Below are 26,048 nucleotides of genomic sequence, written 5' to 3' on the forward strand. Positions count from 1 at the left end.
AGACAACTGCATTGTACTGACGTAAAATTTATCTGGGTACTTCTGCGCTTGTTTTTTGGGGCGACATAATGGACCTAAGTTCCCTGAGTGAAGCATACAACGATTAAGGTTCTTAGACGCGTGTGGTTATATAATCTAAGTTTAAGAGATATAACAGCAGTAAAAACAAACATTAATTTAAAAAATATATATTTTGAAGTTTATATTTTTGTTAGGCGAATTCAAAAATGAATTGACATATCAAGTTCTATAAGCTGGGTTGATGTGCCCACCTGTCAAATACGCCTTGCACTTATCGATAGACGCCAGTCATCGAAAAAATCAAATGATTTTGATTTTTTCAGCCATGACTGACCATGGCTGGCACCAATACTATAACAATGACCAAGCATCATGATGTGCCATGTTAAGTCCCTATTAAAGTCTTAAAGCTAATCTATTTTGTACATTTGTGTCCAAGGCGTGTTTAGAAGATGGCTACATAGGCGAATTTCTACAACAAAGGATTTTTTTTGGCAACTTGATATGTAAAAACTTTGGCGAAGAAAGTTCGATTCGCCGTGACATTTAAAATTTGCTTCAACCAACCAGAGAAGGTAGGAAGAAGTTTAATAATTTATTAATGTCAAGCAAGAAAAAAACCATTTTAAAAATGTTCAAAATTCCTAGTAGCTCCAGAGGCTTTACGCCCACAACCACAAAGATGGCAGGCTTAAATAGTTTCCACTAGGTTATTGTAGCAATAAAATAATTTGATTCCAACTTCATAGACGTGTGTCTCGATTATAATAAGGGATCACACATCACATGTGTCAAATGCATGCATCTCTGGTGGACATGAGGTCTCTTCCTGAATTGAGTTCATACGATGCTTTTGGGCAGGATAATTAGCGTTCCACTAGCAAAGGGCACAAATAGGAATATGGTAACTAGAGCTCAATCACCACAAGGACGGTTTTTGTATCGTGAATATTTGGGATTTTACAAAATCAATTTATAAAATAATAATTTTGAAGTTAATATTTTTTATAAGGCGAATTCAAAAATGAATTGACATATCAAGTTCCATCAGCTGTGCCACCTCGTTAAATACGCCTTGTTTGTGTCTGTTTATAATGAGGTTGAAAGGATTCAACACTGGCTTTTTACTTTGAATTTTTAAAAAAGTTTAAAAATTATCATTGTCTTTAGATTTTAAGTCGTTTAATATGAAAAAATTTTTTTTCAGAAATTCTAGCAATTCCAACAAAGACGTCTAAAAAGAACATTGTGAGTTAAAAAGGCTAATTTGCAAATACTCTCTAATCTAGTTTCCAAAACCGATAAGACAAAGATTTCTCAAACTACAAGTCAAAGGAATATTTTAGTATCGCTTTAATAGAAATTGCTTTTAAAAATTCAAATATGTATTGCAATAACTGTAAATACTTACAAGTGGGTTTTTCGCCGTAATGTCGTTTATGTTCAACGCGATTTGTAGGTGGCGGTGTTATAGGTGAAGCCGGTGAATACGCTGCTGCAGAAGATGTCGATGCGTTAAATGTAGAGTTACGTGATGAGGCACGTTTGTTGGCTTTACGTTTACTACAATGGCTGCTATTGTTTTTGTTGAGCAACAGCGATGGTGATTGATCGTCGTCTTGTTTGACACTGCGACTGTTGTGGGTGCTAAGGTTTTGAGAGTCTTGATGGGTGGAGGAGCGTGACTTGCTGTGCGAACGTTTATCGACGACAACTAAATTGTTGTGTTGACTGTTGGAGGAGTGGCAAGAAGAAGATTGCAACGATGCAACGTTTGAACTTTTAGGGTTGCTAAAGGATTCTCTTTGTTGCAATTGTGGGGTTTTCTGTTGCGATTTCTTTTCTTGTTGGCGACTTCCACGTTTTGATTTGGCCTTATTGATGGGGGTGGTCGTTGGTGTGTCGGTGATTGCTATTGCTGTTGTTGTTGTTCTAGTTTTTGTCGATGCAAGTGCTATGCTGCCGTCGTGCCCCTCCGTCACTGCAGAGAGCGAGTGAGTACTAACGGACTCGGCCATAGACGACACTTAACCGCACAATCAATCCCACTAAACATGCCCTCGACGCAGCTCTTTTAAAGGGTTTGCCAAATTTTAGAATATGCGAAATTTTAAATAAAAAATATAATTATAGTTTTATGTTTTAATGTCCTCTTTTCTCTTTAAGTTTTTCGATTGACGGTACTTGTTTTTGTATCCTAGAAAAAACCAAACACCACACACAATTATTACGCATTTACGATAGGCAATAGCGTTCACTTCTTAAATACTATCATATATACAAGTAGATGCAACTACATTTTTTTTCTTCCAATTCTTGTTTAAAATCGATTTTCTGGAAATTTTTTAAAAAAATGCCTATTTATGATTGTTTTTTAGCACAGCGAACGACGTTTTGGAAAAAACTCAGTTTTAACACTTTTAACCCGATAATCACCACCGAAATTTGTAAAATATCATCGAATTTATATTTTCCCCGGTTAATTCCATCGTTCATACCAACCCTCGTAGTACTTGAAGTTTTTTATATTACACAATCATCCTGCAAATAGACATAATAAATAAAATTTGAATTAATAGTTTATTTAAATTAAGCAACTATAATAAAAATTTATGAAAATTGGTTAGTTAAAAAGCCGAAAAAACATATAGAGCCCCATTCTGAAAACTCGCTGGGAATTAATTCTCCCTCGAATAAAATTATCCTATTCTGAATGAATGGGGAGAGGAAATTTTTGGGAGAGGGAATTTCGATTTTTCGAAAACATCTGTTTTGCTTCAGCTGTTTTATTTTGGCTAAACATTTGAATATTATTTTTTGGAAAAAGAACATAAAATGGAAAATTAAGCCAAAAGAAGATATAAAGGTTGCTAAAAAAGTTTAGATACATGTTTATTGTTGTAATTGTTTGCTTTAATTTTTGTATTTTAATAGTGCACAATTATGGCCTACATCTTGTCACCATATTTCAGTTTTGTGATGACAACTTTCCGTCTTCATCCAACAATCGTTGGCTAAATTAGATGCTTCCAGAGTGGTCTGGTAGACAGATTAATTGTTTCGTGTTGTCCCTGACTGCATGCGAGGCACACATCCCACATATTGGCGTCTTCCAACATGCAGGAGTATCTTTGAATAATTGGCCACGATCATTCCTTTAAGGTACAGGCAGAAGACTTCTTACACATCATTGAGTGCCGCCCGATTCCACTTTAAGCTCAATGATAAGAGACCTCCTTTGAGTATTTGATTTAGTAGATCTTATGTCTATAGGTTTCGGTACCTATATGCCTTTCTTAATTGCACTGTTTTATTTTAGTACTATGTATAATGCAAGAATTTCGAAAATTGTACGATAGAAGCCTGCCAGTTTCATCAACCGCAAATTGAACATCTCGCGGGTAACAGGGCGAGTAGGAGAGCCATAATAGCATCCGTGATCTTCAAGCCAATGAACAACTCTCACAATTTTCTGTGGACAAACTAAAAATATCAAACACATCGCCAAAACAAACAAGTGCTGGGTCCTGTTAGAGTCTCTTCGCTAATGCTGAAGAATCTGGATATATAGAGTCGAGTACCTGACCAAGATTCTCAAATTGTCTCTGGGCATGCGTATAGTTTCTGATGTCTGGAAAATGGGCAAGGTGTTCCCACTTCTGAAGCTAGGCAAGGATTCGTCCAAGGGAAAGGGGTACTCATCGATTTCCCATTTCTCTCAACAGTAGCCAAGACACTTGTTGTTGTTGTTTTAACCATATTTGCATGTGGAAATATTGAGCTTCGCCAAGCTCCATAGGTGAGTGAGCTTGTTCCGGCTCATATGCCATCGCCAAAGGAACGTCATTGCCATTGGTTATTTAAATACGCCAATAACTCGCCTTATCCTATCGAGTATCAAAGGCACTAAATATTTAAACAAGAACCGATGCCGGCCGGCCTTTTACTGAGACCATCCACTAGATACTGCTGATTGAACATTCCACTATCTGCAACCTGTGGACGCGTCCGGTATCGGAAGCCCAGAATAGAGAGCTGGCAAAATATCGATGGACCTAGCGATACTATCGATATTTAATTTTTTGACTGAATATCGATTGATATTTTTCCGATTTAGCAAAAGCTATTTTTGGGTAAGCTGAGCAAAAATAAGCAATCCGACACTGAATGTATTCTTTAAGATAGATAGCGCCTATAGAGGGTGCAATTTTCATCCGATTAGGCTTACATATTATACAATGATTTCCCTCATGACTTCCAACTGAGTTGATTACCTTTGTTTCTATTGGGACTGTACATTGATATTGCTTCTATATAAATCGATCTTCTGGGGAAATCGATCTTCTAGGGAAATTAACGATAATATCGATATTTATTATTAAAACCATCGAAAATATCGAATTTTGCGATTATCGATAGTTTGCCAACTCTAGCTCAGAGTTCCGTGTGGTGACCATAGACATGCCGTGCCGAAGTCCCAATAGATCTTCATGAATTAAAGTGAGAGGCTCAGCGCTACAAACTGTGTACTCTAAATCAGGATATCAGCTAAACAGCTTTCCGGAGGATATGGCAATGGAGGCGGTGCAAATTACGGTTTGTGAATTCAGTTATGATTTTCCAGAGATTTAATTTCAAAGAAGACTTTTGATTCTATGATGCATAGAAAAGTCAGCCATCCGGGTGAGCATTCAATTGAAGTTATTTTTGAAGTAACGTCCATTAGGAGAGTTATCGGGAGAAAAGGAGAGAGGAGAAACGTCAATAACGAAGAAAGAAAAAGGAAATGGAAAGACGTGAGTGTGAGCGAATTGAGATGTACAGGAGTCAGAATGAAGTCCGGAAATTCTTGCACAGAATTAAACATCAAACCGATGGCTTTGCTGCAGACGCATCCTCCTGCAGAGACAAAAAAGAACATCTGACACAGATAGCATGCTGAGGATATGGATAGAACATTTTACACAACTGCTAGTGTCCGATGTTGGCGGCGAAGAGTATACCGCAGAACCAATCAATGATGATGGTATAGAATGTTAACCTCCTAGTCAGAATGAGGTACAAGTAGCAGTGACCCGACTAAAGAACAACTAGCAGCAGGAGCCGACGGGTTACCCGCTGAATTATTTAAGACCGGAGGCGAAACGCTGATAAGGCGTATGCATCATCTTATCTGCGCAATCTGGCTAGAAGAACGCATACCCGCATACCTCAGCATACTATGTCCCGTACACAAGAAAGTAGACAAGACGGAATGTGCCAACTACAGAGGAATGAGTTTTCTCCCCATCGCATACAAGATACTCTCGAGCGTACTGTGTGAAAGATTAAAACCTAAAGTCAATGAGATAATTATGCCCTATCAATGCGGCTTTAGACCTGGTAAATCCACCCTGGACCAGATATTCACACTGCACCAAATCCTGGAAAAGACCCGAGAAGGACAAATCAACACCTACCATCTCTTTGTTGACTGCAAAGTCATTTTCGATACTCCTTTAAGTTCAAAGGTATTTCAAGCCTTGTCTGAGTACGGTATCCCTGCAAAACTAGTAAGACTCTGCAGAATGACACTTGCTGATACGCGTTTCTCAGTAAGAATAGGAAAGATCTCTCCGAACCATTTAATAACAAACCAAATCAGACAAGGAGGCAGCCTATCATGTGATCTCTTTAATATCCAGCTGGAGAAGATTATATGAGATGCAGATGTGAATAGATATGGCACACTACTCACAAGAGAACACATGCCACCGGAAGTAGTAACTGCGGCCTTTGAAAGAATCGAAAGAGAGCCAGTGAAAATGGATCTGGTATCAAATGGAGATAAGACGAAATGGATGGTTTCAACTCCCAAAACACCTTGTACAACCGAGCAGATAAAGAAAATGGAGAAAGTTGGAAACCACAACATTGAGATAGTCAGTAACTTAATTTAACTCGGCACCGCAGTAACCGAAACGAATGACACCAGTTTTGAGATAAAGCGAAGAATAATACTGGCAAACAGATGCTCCTTTGAACTAAATAAGCAGTTTAGAAACAAGGCCTCCTCTCGACAGACGAAGATTACACTATACAAGGCACTGATACTACCCGTATTGGTATATGGTTCTGAGGCATGGGTACTTGTGAAAGCAGATGAGGCAGTGCTTGAAGTATTTGAGAGAAATATTCTTCGTAAAATATATGGACCTGTTTGCATTAATGGAGAATATAGGCGACGTATGAACCACGAGCTGTATAACGATGATAGCATAGTTACACGCATCAAAATACAACGGCTGCGTTGGCTATGTCATGTTGTCAGAATGGATGAAGAAGCTCCAGCAAAGAAGTCTTTTAAAGACAAACACGGTGGTACAAGCAAACCGGGAAGACTAAAAGTCCGATGGAAAGATCAAGTGATGGGAGACACCTCGAAACTTGGTGTCAGAGATTTTAGAATGAGCGCAGAAGATCGAGGCGCTTGGAACGCTATTTTACGTTCGGCTGGTGAAACTAATATTCTGTCATAGCCAAATAAAGTAAAGTAAGTAACGTCCACCAGGCCACAACACCATATTGGTCAATTCCATTGTAGCCGGTTGTACGCACCGGATTGACCCGATGGAATCATTCATCGGCAAGCGCTGCCACTTTATTGTACAACACACTCTTCCAACAACTACAACAACCATATAGGTCTAATTCTTCAGTATAGAGCATTACGAAACGCAGTTAAAATTCCCAATAGCTCTTTTTCAGATGTAAAGGATAAGTTAGGTTAGGCTGAAATGAGGATGCAGATATTAATCCACCCCATGACACTATGGACATACACCCAAACCAGTAATCGGATGTATAGGGTAAGAACGTTTCTTTATCGTCCAGTCCAAAATGCCACATTGAAAATTCAAGTTCTTCTCCCGCAAAACAATCAGGTTCCTTCCAAGGGGACAAATGTCGCAGTGCTAACCTATATGTCCTGTTGTTACTGAAAAACTTATTGATTAGTCCCTCTGTCCAACACTTTCATGTAGATTAGCAGATATGAAGCTGTTGCTGGAAGAAAAGTAAATACAATTTTCTTCAGGCGTTCCCAAAATTTTTATCTAAAATTAAATTCCCTATTAATTTTAAGCGTAAAATATCTGCTCATGGTGATATAGCCACTATCGCTCATCCCCGATAGTTGAATTCTTTTGTTTTGAAATAAACAACAGCACCACAGATGGATGCATTGTTGATACAAATACGTTGAGTAGAAGAAATACAACAGAGAATCCTAGGATCTAACAATAACAACAATAAATGTTATATTCATATATTTTCAGTTCCTTTGTTTGGCCACAAATACATAAAAGAGAATATTCGGAAGCAAGCATGTAACAAAAAAAGTACCTGATGTTACTCCTTTGTTTTGCTCGCCTTGTCATTTGATTTGTTTGTCTCAATGAAGTTTCTGCATGACTTCGTCGTAGTTGAGATGGATTTAAGGTCGTTTTAGCCTAGTAAAAATATTCTTGGTTTCCTTTTGAAAAGCCATTTAATAAGCCTTTTTCTTTTCGCCTCCGTAAACGAGATTTCTTTTGTATAGGTGCGAGGCAAGAATTGTTATAGATTTCTTTCCGTTTAACGGGGGCTACTTTCAAGTTTTTTTCTCCTAGAAACTAGCATTTGTTGTTGGTAGACGTGGAGTGTGGTGTTACCTCCATACGCAATTCATCCCCTTTTCCACCCCATCTAAACTGCGAAGTTGTCATGTTTAAATATGCATTTCCGCTTTTGGATATCCCAACAGTTACGTTTTGGTTTTTCTTCTTCTTCTTCTTTTTTAAAGCCTAGACCAGCAGTGTGTTTGCCTCACATAGCGCTAAAGCAAGTCTACCATCGTCACCACTATACTAGGGCACTCAGTATTGATACTTCCCCACACACATGTATGTACGTATGTATATGTTGACATGTATTTACAATCTGGTATATAACAAAAAAGTATATAATTCTTCTTTGTTAATGTATGAAATGAATGAGAGATGGTGTATGTTCACCATGACTGTTAAAGATTATGGTAAACACAATAGAGGGGGGAGGGGCAAAAGTAGATCACAACTTCGTGTGTTATTGAACTCGTTTTTGAAATTGTACACGAACTTCAACAAAAAATAACCAACTCCAGTCTTTATATCTCGAAAAAAGGAACAACTAAGAATGCAAAGTAATTGCAATCTTGTTTGTAAAGAAAAACGCAATTATTAGGACTGTTTTATTTTAATACTAAGTAGAACAGATTGGGTTTAATCGACTAATATCGAGAGCAGTAACAAACGAAAAGTATTTTTAAAATTTTTAACAGAATAAAATATAACTACATTTTTATTTCTTTGCGAAAACTAGTTTGAATGTTCATGATAAAAAGGGTAGCTGTCACAAAATGATACCACTTCAAACGACCATATTTTTTTAAGTAAATATATTTTTTATTGTTTCACACTCACTTTTGCTCGATGTGACCACCTTTGGCCTTGACTATTGCTCCGAGTCGGTCAAAAAAGCAGTTGCAAGCTGCACGAATTTAATTTGCCGGTATTTTGACCCATTCCCGTACAATGGCTTCTTCCGCAACATTAGTTCCCACATTCTAAAACAAATCAAATAGAAAAGTCCATCGGGTTGGCATCATTGGACAGCCACTGTGTGGACGAAATGAAGAGCAGAACATTTTTTAGCCATTCTTAATGTACATGTGCTTTACGAGGCGGTGAAACGATTGGATAGCGGCCACTGGTGGTCTCGTACCATCACTTAAAACTAAAAATTACATCGCTTAGCCGTTCAAAGGCTCAAATTCTCGTACGTGCGCTCGTTTCAGTAAATACCATTGTTTTGGAAGTATACGAATTGCTTAGTTGGGAAATTTTTCTCGTCAGAACATGGTGTTCGAAAATTCCCACGATCTTGCAGCTTCCAACTGTTTTTTTAACGACTCAGAGCAAATAGTCAAACAAAGGGGAATGGATCCTAAAATTTTGATTAATTCCACAAATTTTTGACTTTTGTGTCAATAAAATTATCATTGAGCTTAAATTTTAATCGGTCAGCACTCATTTATATGTGAGAACTGTTCCTTAATGGAACGTTTTACCTGTTCCGTAATGGGAATGTTCATGGGCAAAAAATATTGAGAAACAAATTGGTCGTTTGATTTCGTAACACCTCGTGTCAGCTATCTCGTAGTACTCCCTAAGTCCTTAAGTCCTTAATAATTTAGGGACTCCAAAATGTATCTCACCTTTATATACAAGACACATTTCCTCTGCTGCATATTTTATTTCAGTTGTATTACACATTTTAACATTTCGTTTGACTGACGTTGACGTTGACGCTTTAGTTATCAACTTAAGAAGTGCTTTCAATCATCAGCTGTTTTCCTCAATGCCCTAGTAATTGGCAATTTTAATAAACTATACCTATATATTTGTACATGTTAAAAAAACATGATGCCTTAACATTTCGTCAGAAACTAATTGACGTCTATTATATTAGTATATATTGAAATAGCAAATAACATTGAAGCATTTATTTGCTTTTCAAATTATTATTTTGTTAAGTTTTAGAGCAAACAAACAAAGTTTTAACTGCGATGTCTACCATTAAAAAAATGGCAAAAGCAATGATAAAAATAAACAGTTATATAGTTTTTTTAGCACTAAAATCAACAAAGTTATACAAAATACAATATAGGTATATAAATACTAATACAAACTAAGAAGAAAGGAAAAATCTAATGAGAACTTTGGGAAAAGTATTACGTCAAATAATTATGAAAAAATATACAACAGTATTGTCCGTTTTAACACAATAATTATATTAAACACTTTCTAATATTACTTTAGAAAATATGTAATCACTTTTTCTAATTTCAAAATATTTATTTCCTTTGGTGTTGATGTATCTATATGAGAACTTGAAAACAGAATGAGAAATCCAAAGGCAATACAAGAAAAGAAAATAAATTATTTGCTTTTAGAATTCAAAGCAACTCAGGGAGAGTATGAGAGAAAAAGAGAGAGTTAAAAACACTCAATATATCTGGTAAAGAAACACTCAAATGCACTGAGTGCCTATAGAGATGGCAAATCAAATAAATGTGTTTTTACAATTTCTCTTTCCAATTCAAATACATACCAACATGTTGTAAACAGGGCAGTGTTGGTTCCCATAACATCTGGTTCCCTAATTGTCGTTTTAAATATATTAATATACTCCACCTTTTTGATGTTCATATACATTATAATAAAGTAAATACATATTTCAGAGAAAATGCACATGCTAATTTCTAATCTTCTCTTATTTTGGACTATCTATTTTTTAAAGGTTGCCAAAGTTGTATCTCTGATGATGTGCCTACCTATTTAGGCAAAAAAAAAAACCATATTTTATAAGAATATAATTTAACGCAAACCTTCCCCCGACAAACATTCAAAAACATTATTTCTTTAAAACACTAGATTGGTTTATCAATTAAGAAAAAAAAAAACAGAATTACTTATCTTCCAAAAAATATACCTAATAATAATTACCCTTTGTTTGAAAGCGGAGATGCCAGAAGCATGAAATAAAATCAAAAAATAACTTGTCACAAAAAGTAAAATGACAACAGAAGAAATTTTGTGGTTGAAATGAGGAAGAGATTGAAATGGGGAGCGCAATATGTTGTAGCTGTAGGGAGAGCCACAGAGAAAGAGAAAGAAGGCATATATATTCATAAATATCAAGTGTGTGTATGTACACACACATATATACAATTATCATTTGAGTGTTTATATGGCCAACCAACACACCACACCACCACCACGAAAAGATAAAAACATGTTGAAATCAGCTGTTTTCTTTTCGTATTTAATAGTTTGTTTATATTTTTCATTTTGTCTCTTTCTTAAGTTGTGTTTATTTTTGTATTTTTTCATGCCGTTTTACTTTGATTTCTTTATTCGCAGCTGATGTCTGTAAAAATGTATGTATATACGAGCATACGTAAAAATGTATTGTTGTACATGCACATGAGAGACGATGTTCGTATTTATATGTATGTATGAATATAACTAAACTTGTGGTATGTATGTAGGTATAGTCAGTCATATGTGGGTTGTTTGATGTGCTTTATATTCTTATGAACAATACATAGGTACATACATACACACAAATGACATATGTAGTTTTTTATAGGGCCACTTGTGTACCTATTAATTTAAGCTTTGTATTGCTTCTTTTGACCAATCCATGACTAGTTACCTATATTAAAGCATAAAAACAAAAGTATTATTAATCAAAACAAGTATTAAATGCGTTGGTGTCAATTGGACATCATAAAAAGCTTGAAAGGATGTTTCTATTCTTAGTATTTGATACTAAGGCTAGTACTATGTTCACATTTTGTGTATTTTTTTTAATTGTTTTTTTTTAATAATACCTGGATATTGAAGCAAAAAAAAATTTTTTGATTTCGTTCAGTTGGACATTCCCCACATAACTTATAAAACAATTTTAATAAAAGTATTGTTATCATTGAGATTTTTGCAGTGTTTTAAAAAAGTGTTGAAACGAACATAGTACCAGTCATTATAGAGGGCATATTGCATGGAAATGGATATGCATATACAATACATTGCCAAGATAGGTACATTTTTCCCAAATGATTGTTTCCAAAACAAGTTGTACATGCACATACAGTGTCGTACAAAACAAAAGCGACGCGTTTTACATCTGAAATTAACCTTTTATTATTGTTAAACTTGTACTTAACACAGATTAATGAAAATTGCTAAAAGACTTCTGCACCAATGGGTGATAGCAAATTTATAGAATTTTGCCCACTTTGTAGATTTGTTGACCTTCAGATATACAAATAAATGCAATTAGTCAGTAATTATTCGCTTAATATAATAATATAATCTATCGGCCTTATTCGCAGAACTTTCCGTATATTTGAAATGGAGATTTCCTTTATAGAAATGTCAAATAAACCTATTTAAAATCTACTTAACTTACTTACTTTGTGAATAACGCTATAAGCCTTTAGATGTATATCCAGGATCAAAAATAGTGCAACTGATATGAACCATCAATTAGTTGCTTTTGTATTGCGCACGTGAAAACGCACCATTGTTTACCAAAAACTCATTTATTTAAAAATAGGGGTCTTAAACCCCGATTTTTTATATGGCTTTCAAAGATTATAGTACGTCAAATTGATATGTCCTTTAGTAAACTAAGAGCGTGCAAGTGCATACTTCTTGGCCAGAAATGGGACCATTCTTAGACTTGTTGCGAATAAAATATTCTTCAACAATTCTTCAAATTGCGTAGAGTGAAAACCAGTCAGTCAGATTTTGTCCCTCTTGAGTCTTTTTTGAAGACTCAGTTCCCTTTGCTATATCAAAAAATCGGCGGTCATCAATAGTTGATATTTTATAATACGCCATTTGCAATCATTTGAACAAAGCATCCTACAATTTTTTAAATTGAACAATTTTTTTCACAGTATTTCTCGTCTTTCTTTGGAACCGTGCTTTCTACATCCCACCATTACAGACAGACCCAGAACCCATTGGACGGACCCCCATTCTTAGTCGCTGGATCTGTATATTCGACAGAGTCAAGCAGACGAAAGATAGAACACACACACACTGCTACAACAAAAACAAAAGGTATTATTGTTTTAAAATTGCCACTTTTCTATACTCAGTGTTCCCTACTTTTATCCAATTCTATAACAAATCAATCATAATCCTAACTTTTTAAACAACACGATTTAAAGACCAGGGGAGAAAAAAATAATTACATCTTACATAACTTTCTTAATATCCTTAGAATACCACTTAATTTGAATGTTAATATACCAAAAAATTTTACTTGTGAAAATATGAGATGGTAACAACATGCCAACGAGAACATTAGAAAAATAGAAAAAAATATCGGTGGTTATTGTTGATGAAAGACTCCAGCGGGCCAATCCGGTACGTACAACCGGCTGCCATGGGATTGATCGGTGGTTATTCTCCCACTAATGCTGTAACAATTGTGAGGTATCCACCATTTAGGACTTTTCTACGAAGTGGTGTTGCCTTTCGGATTTAGAATAAAAAAGAAAGCCCCTTATCATTTGGGAAAATTAAAGCAGGACTGCACCCATTTGATAGGAGAGATATATGCCCTAGGGATCCCAAGCTGGAACAAAAAGCCGACTTTACGACTTTTATCAAAATAGCAAAAGTCGATTTTTCGACTTATTGTTGCAAAAAGTCATCTGTTCGACTTTATCAAAGTAGACGTTTAGACTTTTTGTAGAGACTTTTGCCATGAAGATATAATCCTTTCTTTATGAAGGAAAGTTATTAGGAAGAATTTAAAATGCAAAATCGCGCATTTTTATATCAACACCACACTGCTTTCTCAAAGCCAATATACAATAGCTTATTGCAAAAGTTTCCACATTCCCGTTTACTTTCCACTTTTTTATACGCATCACCATGGGATTGCGGTATACTCATCTAATCATTCTGTTTGTAACGCCGCGTAATATTCGTCTGAGACCCCATAAAGTATATATATTCTTGATCGTCTCGACGTTCTGAGTCGATGTAGGCATGTCCGTCCGTCTTTCGAAATCACGATAGCGGTCAAACGCACAAAACCATGCCGCTTGAATTTTTGATCAGATACTTAATATTGATGTAGGTCAAATGGTCCATATCGGTTCAGATTTAGATATAGCTCCCATGTTAACCGATCTCCCGATTTGACCTCTTGAGCCCCTGGAAGCAGCTTTTTTTGCGATTTTGCTGAAATTTTGCATGTGGTGTTCTGTTAAGACTTACAACAACTGTTCCAAATACCGTCTAAATCAGTCTATATTCTGATAAAGCTCCCATGTAAACCGGTATCTCGATCATCGTTGTTCGGTTAATTGAAGCTTTAATTATTGCTGGTTTGACAGACGTTTGGTATGTATAATTTTATTCTATGCCATTCAAATAAATTTATTTTGTATAAATTTTTAGCAGAATCCGTAGTGGTTGGTTCCCAAGCATGAAATGGTCTATATTACCTAGAGTACTTTCAACTAGTGTTACTCTGAATGTTAAAATTTCTAAAATGATACTAAACATGAAAACGGACCGCCTATCTATTCTAAATTCCATCTAGACTTCGCTAAATTCGGTGCAAAAATCTCTTTTTGTGAAATGTACCCTTATATGGGAGCTACTATAAAATATTGTTCGATTCGTCCATGGATTCGAATATACTTTATCCATGCCGAGAAAATGTCGCTTGCTAAATTCTAAACTGTGCAGCTTTCTTTTGGATTTCAAAATCAATTATTCGAATTATTAATAATTGAAAGTCGACTTCGACTTTTTAACCATTGAAAGTCGACTTCGACTTTTTTACACAAAAAGTCGACTAATCGATTACTCGAAAGTCGACTTTGGGATCCCTTATATGCCCTCTTCCTTAATCGAATGTACATGAGAAAATTGGGAAAAAATTAAGAACGGGTGCGATATCAATATAGTACTAGTGTGTTGGTCTTCCAAAAATTTACACATTCGTGTAAAAAGAGTCTATATTATGTAGGTAGCATTATTTTGTTCCCTATTCAATGAGAACAATATACAATATGTGGTAGGAAGTGCTGATATTGGATCATTCTTTTTACACGATATTGAATAAATTTTTTCCAACACTTACCTAGGTATCTACTTCACCATAATTCTTAAGTCTCTTAATGGTAGCCTCTTATTAGCAAAGTCAACAAAACCCAACCTACTTCTCAAAACCAGCATGCATATATATATATTTTTTTTTTCAACCAAAAAGTAGTCAGTCAGCCAACCATCTGTACACAAGATAAAGCGAAACCTAGAGGCAGGCGTATATGGTGGTAATTGCTTTGACAAGTTCTGCGGAATCATGTTTACATAGTTTCGTCGAATACAATCGGCTGAGCGGTTAGCGGACCGATGGTGTCGCTTCACCAGCTACATAGGTAAATGTGGCTGCTGCTGTGCTTCACTTCTGACTAACTTGGCAGCCATAGTCGAGAAATGAGTTCAAGGCCGTTTATGTGGCACACACCACCATCGTCATCATCATACAATAGCACCAACTAAACCAAAAACGATGCCAATTTAAAAAATACTACCTTAAAATAATAATGACAACAAAACACCCAAAAAAGCAATCATATCAAAATTAATCTCAATTTGTTCGGACACAATAAGAACTGAAGTAGAATTTCTAAAAAAAAACTTGCAACATAGGAAAGAGATAAAAACCGAATAAACCATAATTGCCATGCTTCTCTCTGTTGTTAAAAAGACGAAGCACATGACAATAAAACCGCCCCATGCAAGTAAATATGTATGTATGCATGTAGGCTGAGACCTTAAATTTTTTTGAGTATGTACCGTACTTTAAACAGTCACACTAAGAATTCTCTGTTTCAGTATAGCAACAATCCAGAGCAGCTTAGAAAATGAATATTGACCAGTAAATATTTATACCCTACACCACTACTGTGGTACAGGGTAATATAACTTAGTTCATTTGTTTGTAGCAAAGCAGGGGAAGAGATAGACCCATTGATAATTATACTGATCGACTCAGAATCACTGATTCGATTTAGCTATGTCCGTCTGTCTGTCCATGTTAATTTGTGTACAAAGTACAGGTCGCAGTTTTCATCCAATCGTCTTAAAATTTCGTATAGTAATGTTTTTCGGCCTAAAGACGAAGCCTATTGGAAATGGAAAAAATTGGGTCAGATTTGGACATAGCTCCCATATATATGTTCGTCCGGTTTGTTATAATAATAAAACAAAATAGTCATTTGTTAACAGATTCTCTCGAAATTTGGCTGGAACGATTTTCTTATGACTCTCAACATTACTGGCGAATTTCATAGAAACCGGTTAAGATTTAAATATAGTTCTCATACATATGTTCGACCAATTTGCAGTAATAATGCAATAAAGTAGTCATTTGTTAGCCGATTCTCTCCAAATTTGGCAGGAAGAATTTTTTTGACTCTCGACATTACTGGTGAATTTCATTAAAAATCGGTACAGATTTAGATATTGCCACTGAACATTCCACTAAGGAACAGAGGCAAACTTCTCACATATCAATGACTGCAGTCCGATTCAAGTTTAAGCTCAATGATATGGGGCCTCCTTTTTATAGTCTAGTCCGAACGACGTGTCGTAGTGCGACACCTCTTTGGAGAGAAGTTTTACATGGCATAGTACCTCACAAAGCTTAAATAAAACCGGTCTTGTGGGAGACGAAGTCAAGAACTGAAATGATAAAATGTATTTTGCACTCTAAAGAACTACAGAGCCGGTTAGGCTTGCCTTATGGTCAGGATTATCCTAACTTTCTGTGGCCATTCCAACTATTACAGAAAAATATGAAAAAATTTCGACTTTTGGAGTCTACACATGTGCATACTAAATATCGATATGAATACACCGCAAAAATAAAACACACCTAAAACCATCTAAATACAACAAATTCACAGCACAAACCTTCTTATTAGCAGCACATTTTATGACTTCTCATTGAATAAAAGAGAATAAAAGGTCGGAGGGTGTCGAAGTAATGTACTGCCGTGAGTATGCTCATTCACGCACGAATGCATTAACCCGTGCATTGATTTTGATTACATGTTTTAAGCGATGACAAATACAAATTTATTTCAATTGCACTCTATTGAGTTTAAAAAGAGAGAATATATATTGTCATTCCGAGGAGGATTTAGTTGTCCTCCGCTGGATGACACTATATATTCTCACTTCGATATTGTCTATTAACTATTATTCATATTAATTAACAACTAATTAATCATATATCATACCCTTCAAGTTAGCACAGTTTTCATTCGATAGATAACACCCTTTTCTCATAACGAATAAAACGCGTTGAGAATGAAGACGTAATGGCGTATTGGGACTATGATTCTGGAAAGGGTTTGATTTCATTCAGTCAATTCGTCCAACTAGTGCTATTTACAACAGAAACTTAGGGGGCATTCTAAATGATACCCTTCTTTAAGACAACAAATATTTACACATAATTTCTAATACTTTATTCAAATGATGAGCAAAAGTCAAATTCATGGGACTTTAAACGGGGTACCAAAGAAGAAATGATAATTAAGACGACGACCACCAACATGGAAAGACGGAAACAGTCATACAATGTAGACGAATTCGAAGAGGATGGGGATATTTATCTCCAAGAAATGTCGGGAGAAAAGACGGGACCCCAAAAATAAAAAAGAAGTAAGAAAAATAAAACAAACATTGCATGAGGCTGCTGCTAGGCTGCTTATTCACTGTGACCCGTCGTGTTGTTATTCCACTACTTTTCAGTCTTCGTCGAATACTCATCAGCAGCAGCACATATACACTCATAAAAAATGAGACAACTCAAAACAGCAACAAAATTTTCTCTACCTCAGAAACACACCGAGAATGCACAAAATACACAATATCAAGGGAGAAAAACAAAAGAATATTTTTAAATCAATGATTTTTCACCCATTTTCTATAAACAAATCGCAGAATTTGTTCCCGTAAATGCCACCACCTCGATATTTTCGATTATATCATCAACATGTACGATTTTTAATACAAAATATAATGAAATTCAGTATTTCTTCTGTGTATATAAATCGTATATACACATATAGGTATGTCATAAATACATACACACACACATAAATGTATATGGCAAAAACATGACGACAAGGTAAAAAGTATGTGGCTTAAAATGGCAAAGAAACAACAAATGTGGAGAAAAATTGAAGGCGAGTTTCAAAAAAATCACAAAAATTGACCATAAGTGCACGATGGCAAACGAGAAAAATGTAAAACAAAAAAAATATGTGTGAAAATAAAGTCTACGCCTTATAGAGGAATTATCGTTGAGGCCTGCCTTGAGTTGCAAGAAAGCCAACAGAGCAGGCTGGCTGCTCTCGTTTTTATATAACTGGGCATCCTTGTGTGAAAGTTGTGTATCTACCTGAAGTTTTCTCAACGGCAGACTCGACTATGCACTCTGTTGAATTTTTAGTTTATTAATTTGATAATTTTTTTTATTGATTTTTTTTTCTCATAAAAAAGCACAAAATATGGATTTTTCATTTATTTCTTATATTGTATTGGAGAGATTGGGGTATTTATTAACACTGTCGCGTTGTTCTCTTTTTCACTTTGTATTTTACTCTCACATCTTTTGTTGTTGTTGTTTTTACTGTCTTTGTCCGCGCACTTCTGAACGACGTTTCACTCGCAATGCCAAATCAAGACTGACAAAGTTGAATTTCTCTGCAAAACTAGTGAGTCCAAGTCACTCGTGCTTGTTTATCACTCAAAGACACAGTGGGCTCTGTGGTTAAAATTGTCGACTTTTTTCAATTATATGAAAATTCTACATTTCTCGATAATCAAAATGCCGACTTTACTATTTGCAAAAATTCAACTTTTCGATAGTCAATTTTTTTCGATCATAAGAAGTCGATTTTTGTGTAGAAAAAAATACTTTTCGTTTTTTTTCATTATTAATAATCGATTTCAGTCGTGTAAAGTCGATTAAAGCAACGACTTTGTTTATACGTTTTCGCTCATCACGCTTGGCAACATAATATATTGGACACTGTATCTTGGGTCATACTAAACATAATTTGTATGAGTTTATTGCCATTTCTTACAAAATTTTGTTTGTTTGAGTTTCCGTTGTTCGGCCGAAAACAACTAACACAATTATTCACAAAACTTAATGCAGATTTGAAATAATTTTATTTGACAGATTTACTTTATCTAACTCTCAAATAAACCTATTTTAAGGCTTCAATAAATTTTGTGAATATGGCTGCTAGTACTTTGTCAAATAAAAGTATATTCAAACACCTTTACTGTATATATAATGTACATATGTACATTGGGGGCCCCAGACCAACATTCAAGTGTTACAGACGGAGGCCAACGTACTGCAGAGGTTAGCATGTCCGCCTATCACCATCAGAAAAAAATTTTCAACGGTGGTTTTCCCCTCCTAATGCTGGCAACATTTGTGAGGTACTATGCCATCTAAAACTTCTCTTCAAAGAGGTGTCGCACTAGGCACGCCTTCGGACTCGGCTATAAAAAGGAGGCCCCTTATCATTGAGCTTAAAACTTTAATCGGACTGCACTCATTGATATGTGAGAAGTTTGCCCGTTGCTTAGTAGAATGTTCATGGGTAAAATTTGCATTTGCATTTGCAAACGAAATTACTAGATTGTGCAACTAGCAATTACCGCAGGCATAAGACATGCGTATTCACTCACAGCTAGCAATATGTAACGTCGCTCTATAAACATCATTGCTTTCATTTGCATTGCTGTCAAAAATCATAATACACCTAGGTTTAATAAAATTCACCACATAAAACGTCATATTTTTGGCTACCCTTTTCCTCTTATACGATTTGGCACAGGTTCCACGTTGAAAATTTGATAAAAGTTTAATTTGTTAATATATTTTAGGGCCCACTGTACCAGAAAATGTATGAGCATTATTGTGAAAATTACACTTGAGTATGTTTGATAGCATTGATCCGGGGGGAGAGTATACAAATTAAGAAAACCCATATTTAATTTGTTCACCCAAAGTAAAACATACTGAAACAGGAATTTATGAGATAGGTACTTTTAATTTTCTTTTCCGACTAAAATATAATTTTGCCTTTACCCCGATTTTCACACATTTTTTCACAGCTGTCAAACAGTCATTAAGCTTACCACTCAAAATATATTTTTCTATAACTTTTTACTCAATAAACGCCCAATTTATTAACTATATTTTCAACAGAATTCAATAAAGTAAAAGAATCCACAATAATTGAAGAATTAAGTCTTGCTACTCCCTCTCTCTCTTTGCGAAATACGAACATTTTATTGAATATTTTGTTTTATAGCTGAATAAGTCCCCAACGTGGTCTATTAAATTTGAAATCAGATTTTTAAATTATAAACCCTGTTGCCATTTTGTTATTGACTTTAGTTTTTATATTAAATACCTATAAAATTCACTGAAAAATATCTGACAGACAAAGAATGCAGTTACGTAGAACTTTTTGATGTGTACTACTATAACATCGTAGTCACCACATTTTGAACAACAACAAAAACTGTCAAGCTATTTCACTCAATTACATGAGCTTTGAGTGGAACGTGTGCAATGTGCCGTGTGGTGTTTGTTATTTTTTTATCATCGCACACACAGCGAGAATTTGAGAAGCACAACTACAGACATCCCACATCTCTCCTTCCGAACCCTTCGAATTCTATGCCAATGCGGGTGTCTACTTTCCGTTTTGCCATAGGCTATTTACTGGCTTGTTTAAATACAACGCACGAATGTATGGCCAAATCGTAACCTAGAGATAAAATGTTGGGGAATAAACTTAGAAAAATGGGTGGTGCGTAGTTAAAAACTATTATATTTTATTAGAATATAGCATTGAATGATTTTTATTTTATATATTTATAGTTTAGTAAGAACTAACTACTGGCAAATACGGACTCGTAAAGGTAAACTAGTAAAGATGGAACATATTTTCTACGGTTTTGATGACAAATTGGACCACGAACAATGAGCGCTCCTATTTCAAGTGTTTACCTCAAATAAAAGGAAACTCTTTTCTGTGTGTCGACGACGTGCCGCTGAGCTATACATAATTGTAGAGAAGTTTAACATGGCTGAAGACTTCACATATGTATGTCGCCAGAATTAGTGAGACGATATAAAGCAAGAATCGACAATTTCAGCTCTCAAATTCATCACATCAAGACATATGCTAATAAAACCCATCGTCGAACTTAACCTGCCTATTGTAAAAACAGTTTCTGTGTCAATTTTCATCTCAATACATTACATCTATGGATCCAGGAACTCTGCGACTGCGACTCGAACTTAACCTGCCTATTGTAAAAACAGTTTCTGCGTCAATTTTCATCTCAATACATTACATCTATGGATCCAGGAACTCTGCGACTAAGATGGGTGCGTCCAGAGCGGATCTGGGCAGTTAAATAGGTGACGTGTGTCGGTGGCCCTGCACTTCGGCTTCAATCCTTACTCTGTAGGAGTTTATGTGGCTGCATCTGCCGGATCGTAGTTGAGCCAGAACTACTCTGCCTTGCCGGGGGATGTCAATTTCTTTAGGTGCAATGGGAGGCGGACGTTTTCCAAGGACTACAAGGCATGATCTGGATACTCAAGATAGTAAAGCAGACGAAACGTAGAATACAACAAACTGCTAAAAAAAAAAACAATTTATGGATTCCTACAGATGGATGGAGAGATATTGGACGGTCAGATAGTCTTAGAATTTTATGACATTAAGAATATACACATACATACAGAAGTAGACAAACGTATTTGCACATAGTACATTTTTAATCGAATTGAATCGGCACTATGCTACTTTTGAAGCCAAAAATCGGCATATCTCGTAGCTTACTCTTCAAGGGCTCAAAACAAATTGAAAGATTGAATTATATGTATGTAGGTATGTACAATTTGTAAAAACAACTATAAATAAGAAATTTTTTACAAATTTTGGAGCGGCCAGCCAGGCGCTCAAAGCAATAAGTCCAGAACTCAATACTATACTATAAATCCGGGTAGTAGAGATTCCAAAAAAATCCTAAGTCAAAATCATTTTTTTTTTCAAGTAAGAGTGGATTTTATTTAGTCTGGCAGATACTTACATACAAAACCCCTAAAGGCCTATATAGATATAACGTAAAATTTCAGCCAAATCGAATACAAATTGGGCAATCTAAAATTCTAGAAATCAAAAGGGAGAACCAGTTTTTAGGGGAGCAACATGTTATGGCCCTTTTAGACGGCACATCATGATCGTACTCATCTTGTATACGTATACTGGTTTTGCCAAAAACGGTACATCGATTTTTTATTTTCTTTGATTTTATTTAATTTTTAATATTTTACTTCTCAATTCCTAACTTTATTTGTCGCGGAAAGTGTTTTTCAATATCTGCCAATTAACGATTACACATTTCTTTGTAAACGGTAATCGAAAGACGTCGTTAATCATGATCGTATTGATCGTGTATACGTTTTGATTACAGGTTTTGCCAAAAACGGTACATCGATTTTTTCTTTTCTTTGATTTTATTTAATTTTTCATTTTTTACTTCACAATTCCTAATTTTATTTGCCACAGAACATGTTTTTCAATATCTGTCAATTAATGATTACACATTTCTTTGTAAACGGTAATCGATAGAAGCCATTCATCGAAAAAAATCAAATGATTTGATTTTTCAGCCATACCTGATGGTTATGTGCACATGTGACGCATACACCTTTTTTCACCAATACTATTGTAATGACCATACATCAGATGTACCATGTAAACTCAGCATTATGGGCCGATGGAGGTTGAAAGTCGTAAACAATATCATAAAAGCACCATTTTGAAACGTTCATCCTAGTTGGATAATAACTGCAGCCTCTTTCAGCTTAAGTAGTCAATTCGACAGATAAGATTATATGGTAGCTACATCTAAACATGGACCGACATTTACAATCCCAGCCGACCTACACTAACAAGAAATATTTGTGCAAAATTTTAAGTTCTTAGTTTTACACCTTCCAAAGATACCGTGCTTTCGTCAGAGACAAACATCGCTAGATCACATTCAAATTAATGAAATGAAAAGTGGACGTAAGTGCACTGCAGTAGAGGGAGCTAGCACATACCCACATTTCAAATCAATCGAATTTAAATGAATATACTCCGATAGCTTTAGACGCTAGTGCTTAGTTTTTAAATGTTTATTGTTAATTTGAATTATAATTAATAATAATAAATACTTGTGATTATCTCCTTTGGATTATACCAAGGCAGATTTAAAAAGTTGGTCTCAAGCGAACAGCCGTTAACAGCTGGCCAGGTTTGACGGAATTTAGATGACAGATTTTGTTTGCAATCTCTTTGTTATCTTCTTTCTTGCATATTCTCTGCCCATGTGCGCAAACGCACACAAATTTCTTTGCGTGTGTTGGCAAAAGTACGTTCAGCTTGATAATAAGATGGCAGATTGCGCCATATTATTTATGGTTGTTGTACAAATGAGAACACCTTTAATTGTTTCGTCATGGGATTATACCGAAATTGGATGTATATCGCCAATATTTGACATTGATTCTACTTCAGTGGCAAATTAACCCACCATTCTAAACTTTAATGAACTTGAATAACAAATCGACTACACGAAATAAAGTAAAAAATCGTTTGCCACTGTTCCTAATGGAACGTTGATTGGCAATCTTGTATTTGAGAATAAAATCATAACTGTACCAAGTTTCAACACAATCGAAATATATGTGGAAACGGTAACCGTTCAATATTCAGGCCCCAAGAGTCGATATTTTCCCTTAGTTTTCCCGAAGAGTCGGGTGTCGGAATAGCAATTAAAATTCGGGATAATCCCGATCATCTGCCAAGCCTATAGTCACCAACCCATTCCAAAGTTTAGAAAATGCTGAATCGATGCAGAACGTTGTGGCAATCAAGAAACCTAGATTGCCGAAAACGTACCCCATGACGTTCGCCATTTTATAATGTATTCGTGATTTTGATTAACGCTCTCAGTGTACAAGAACGTGCATATTCTATTTGACATACCTTCGCGTTGCCTATTTGTGTTTTACTTATTTTGTAGAGGGCAACGTTTTTATTTTGTATTGCTTTGAGCGACTATAATACAATATGTTGTTCGTAACTTACCTGTAAAGAGAAAAAAGAGAATACGACAAATATTAAAAATGGGGAAAAGGAAGCAAGCAACTATTTCGATTCTATTGTTTTGATGCTTTGCGGTGCAGAGCAGCGCAGCGCAGCACAGTGAGTACAGAGTGGTGATCAGCTGATTGTGAGTCGATCTTTTTGAATGTTTAGTGGTGAGAACGGGTTTTTGGTTGCTTATTTAAAGAATACATGTACGTATTTTCATATATACACATATGTACATCTGTTTTACATTGAGCATTTATTTCAGCTGTTCGTTTTTGTTTTCTAAAAATCCACTGACACTTCCTACCCATGCACACACAGAATTTCCCCCCAAGTGCATAGTTGTCGGACAACACATTGAATAATTTTGTATTGTATGAAATGGGGTTTAAGTTTTTTTCTGGGCTATGATCAATGATAGCAACGAATATCATACCTAACCTATTAGCTTTTGTTGTAATCAATTTGCCATATGACGGTGGTGGAGTGACGACTGACTTTGAAAATGATAACCAAAACCGCGACGAACGAATACAATGATGGAAATCATAATAATTGCCACAAACATATGTATGAATACTCATAAATAAATATGTATGTATACCTATCTCCACTTTGATAAAAAATATTGCTTGTATTTTCTTTCTTTTATATATGTATCTACATAGAAATATTGTAAATATTACCCATAATATGTGGGTTGTTGCTATATACAGCTGTCTGCATATTAATTTTCTTCACTACGCATTGTCTGGCCTTCATTTTAAATTTGGGAATAAGAAAAAAAATAGATAGAGCCTCGCTCTACTTCTTTATATGAAACTAAAACTTCAATTGGAAAGTTTAGATTAATCGGGATGGCCAGATTTGTTAAAAACATGCCCATGGCAAAGCAAAGATTGATATTGTAAATTATATACCTATGTATGTAAATACCTATACATATATACAGCGGTCAAAAAAAGTATTCATCATTAGCAAAATTAATAATAAATTCACTTATTTTGGGTAATTGAAGAAAATTTAAAGTAAACAAATAATGCAGTTTTATGCAATAGTTTATTTTTCGTAATATGTTTTAAAATAAATTCAAAAAATAAATTTAATTAGCGCAAAAAATGCAATTTTATATAATAACACCAAAAACAGAACAAAAAAAGTATTCATCATTGATGTGCTATCATCAAAGTCAAATTCAAATATTATTTGGGAATCCCCCTTTTCTGTTTTATTTAGTAAAGGAGGCTTTGCCCTTGACAGCAAATATTTAATTTCATTGAAAATATAGTTTTTGTCAAAATGGGTCGTAAGCAAAACGAGGTTTCTGATGAGGTAAAAGTTTTGATAATAAAACACCACAGGAATGGTTTAACTCAAAAAACTATCAGTGAAATATTAAATAGACCACGATCTACTATACAATCCATCATCAGAAAGTGGACAGAAACGAAAACTGTTGACAATAAACCAAGATCTGGTCGACCAAAAGCACTTTCAGTTGGAGATGTGCGTTGGCTAGTGCGGCAAGTTCAGAAAACTCCGAAGACAAATGCGACCATTCTTCGTAAAAACACTATGGAATATTTAGGGAAGGAAGTTACTACACAAACAATTCGAAATACACTCAAAAGGCATAGTTACAGAGGAAGAACTGCACGTAAGAAGCCCTTTATAAATAAAATAAACCGAGTGAAAAGGCTAAACTTCGCAAAAATGTATGTAAAACAGCCCGAATCATTTTGGAAAACAGTCATTTTTGCAGACGAGAGCAAGTTTAATCTTTTTGGGTGCGATGGAAAGGTCATAGTGTACAGAAAACCAAATACAGAGCTTGAAGAACGAAACACAGTTGCTACTGTAAAACATGGTGGAGGTGGTTTAATGGTTTGGGGGTGTATGGCGGCTTCAGGAGCGGGAAATCTTGAAATTATTAATGGAGTAATGGATCATAAGTATTACATTGACATTTTAAAGAGGAATTTCAAAGATAGTGCTGTAAAACTTGGGCTTGGTAATAACTTTCAATATTATCAAGATAATGACCCCAAACATTCTGCTTTAAATACCAAGATGTGGATGCTGTATAACTGCCCCAAAGTCATTAAAACTCCTCCTCAAAGTCCCGACTTGAACCCAATTGAACATCTTTGGGAACATCTCGAACGCA

The 26,048-nt window shown here is 35.3% G+C and overlaps 1 protein-coding gene and 1 long non-coding RNA gene across 6 annotated transcripts in view; one reads left to right on the forward strand and one right to left on the reverse strand.

The window, feature by feature from the left end:
- Positions 1-18,376, reverse strand: part of LOC106089842 (E3 ubiquitin-protein ligase TRIP12) — a 49,398-nt gene extending 31,022 nt beyond the window's left edge. For 2 of the 5 annotated variants that reach the window (XM_013256250.2, XM_013256177.2), the window contains exons 1-2: positions 18,094-18,373; positions 1,433-2,562 (exon numbers count right to left, since the gene is read on the reverse strand). In XM_013256250.2, coding sequence (XP_013111704.2) covers positions 1,433-2,039 — 607 coding nt within the window. In that variant the 5' untranslated portion in view covers positions 2,040-2,562; positions 18,094-18,373. Of the gene's footprint in view, positions 1-1,432; positions 2,563-18,093 lie in introns of all 5 variants that reach the window. The other 3 variants (XM_059362819.1, XM_013255936.2, XM_013256095.2) reach the window with 3 other exon arrangements.
- Positions 18,377-23,241: 4,865 nt separating this feature from the next.
- Positions 23,242-24,509, forward strand: LOC131995069 (uncharacterized). The gene is made up of 2 exons (XR_009397122.1): positions 23,242-24,087; positions 24,147-24,509. It is a non-coding gene; the product is annotated as an uncharacterized LOC131995069 (long non-coding RNA).
- The last annotated feature ends 1,539 nt before the right edge of the window (positions 24,510-26,048 follow it).

Source organism: Stomoxys calcitrans, chromosome 2, assembly GCF_963082655.1.
Source record: "Stomoxys calcitrans chromosome 2, idStoCalc2.1, whole genome shotgun sequence".
Taxonomy (NCBI): domain Eukaryota; kingdom Metazoa; phylum Arthropoda; class Insecta; order Diptera; family Muscidae; genus Stomoxys; species Stomoxys calcitrans.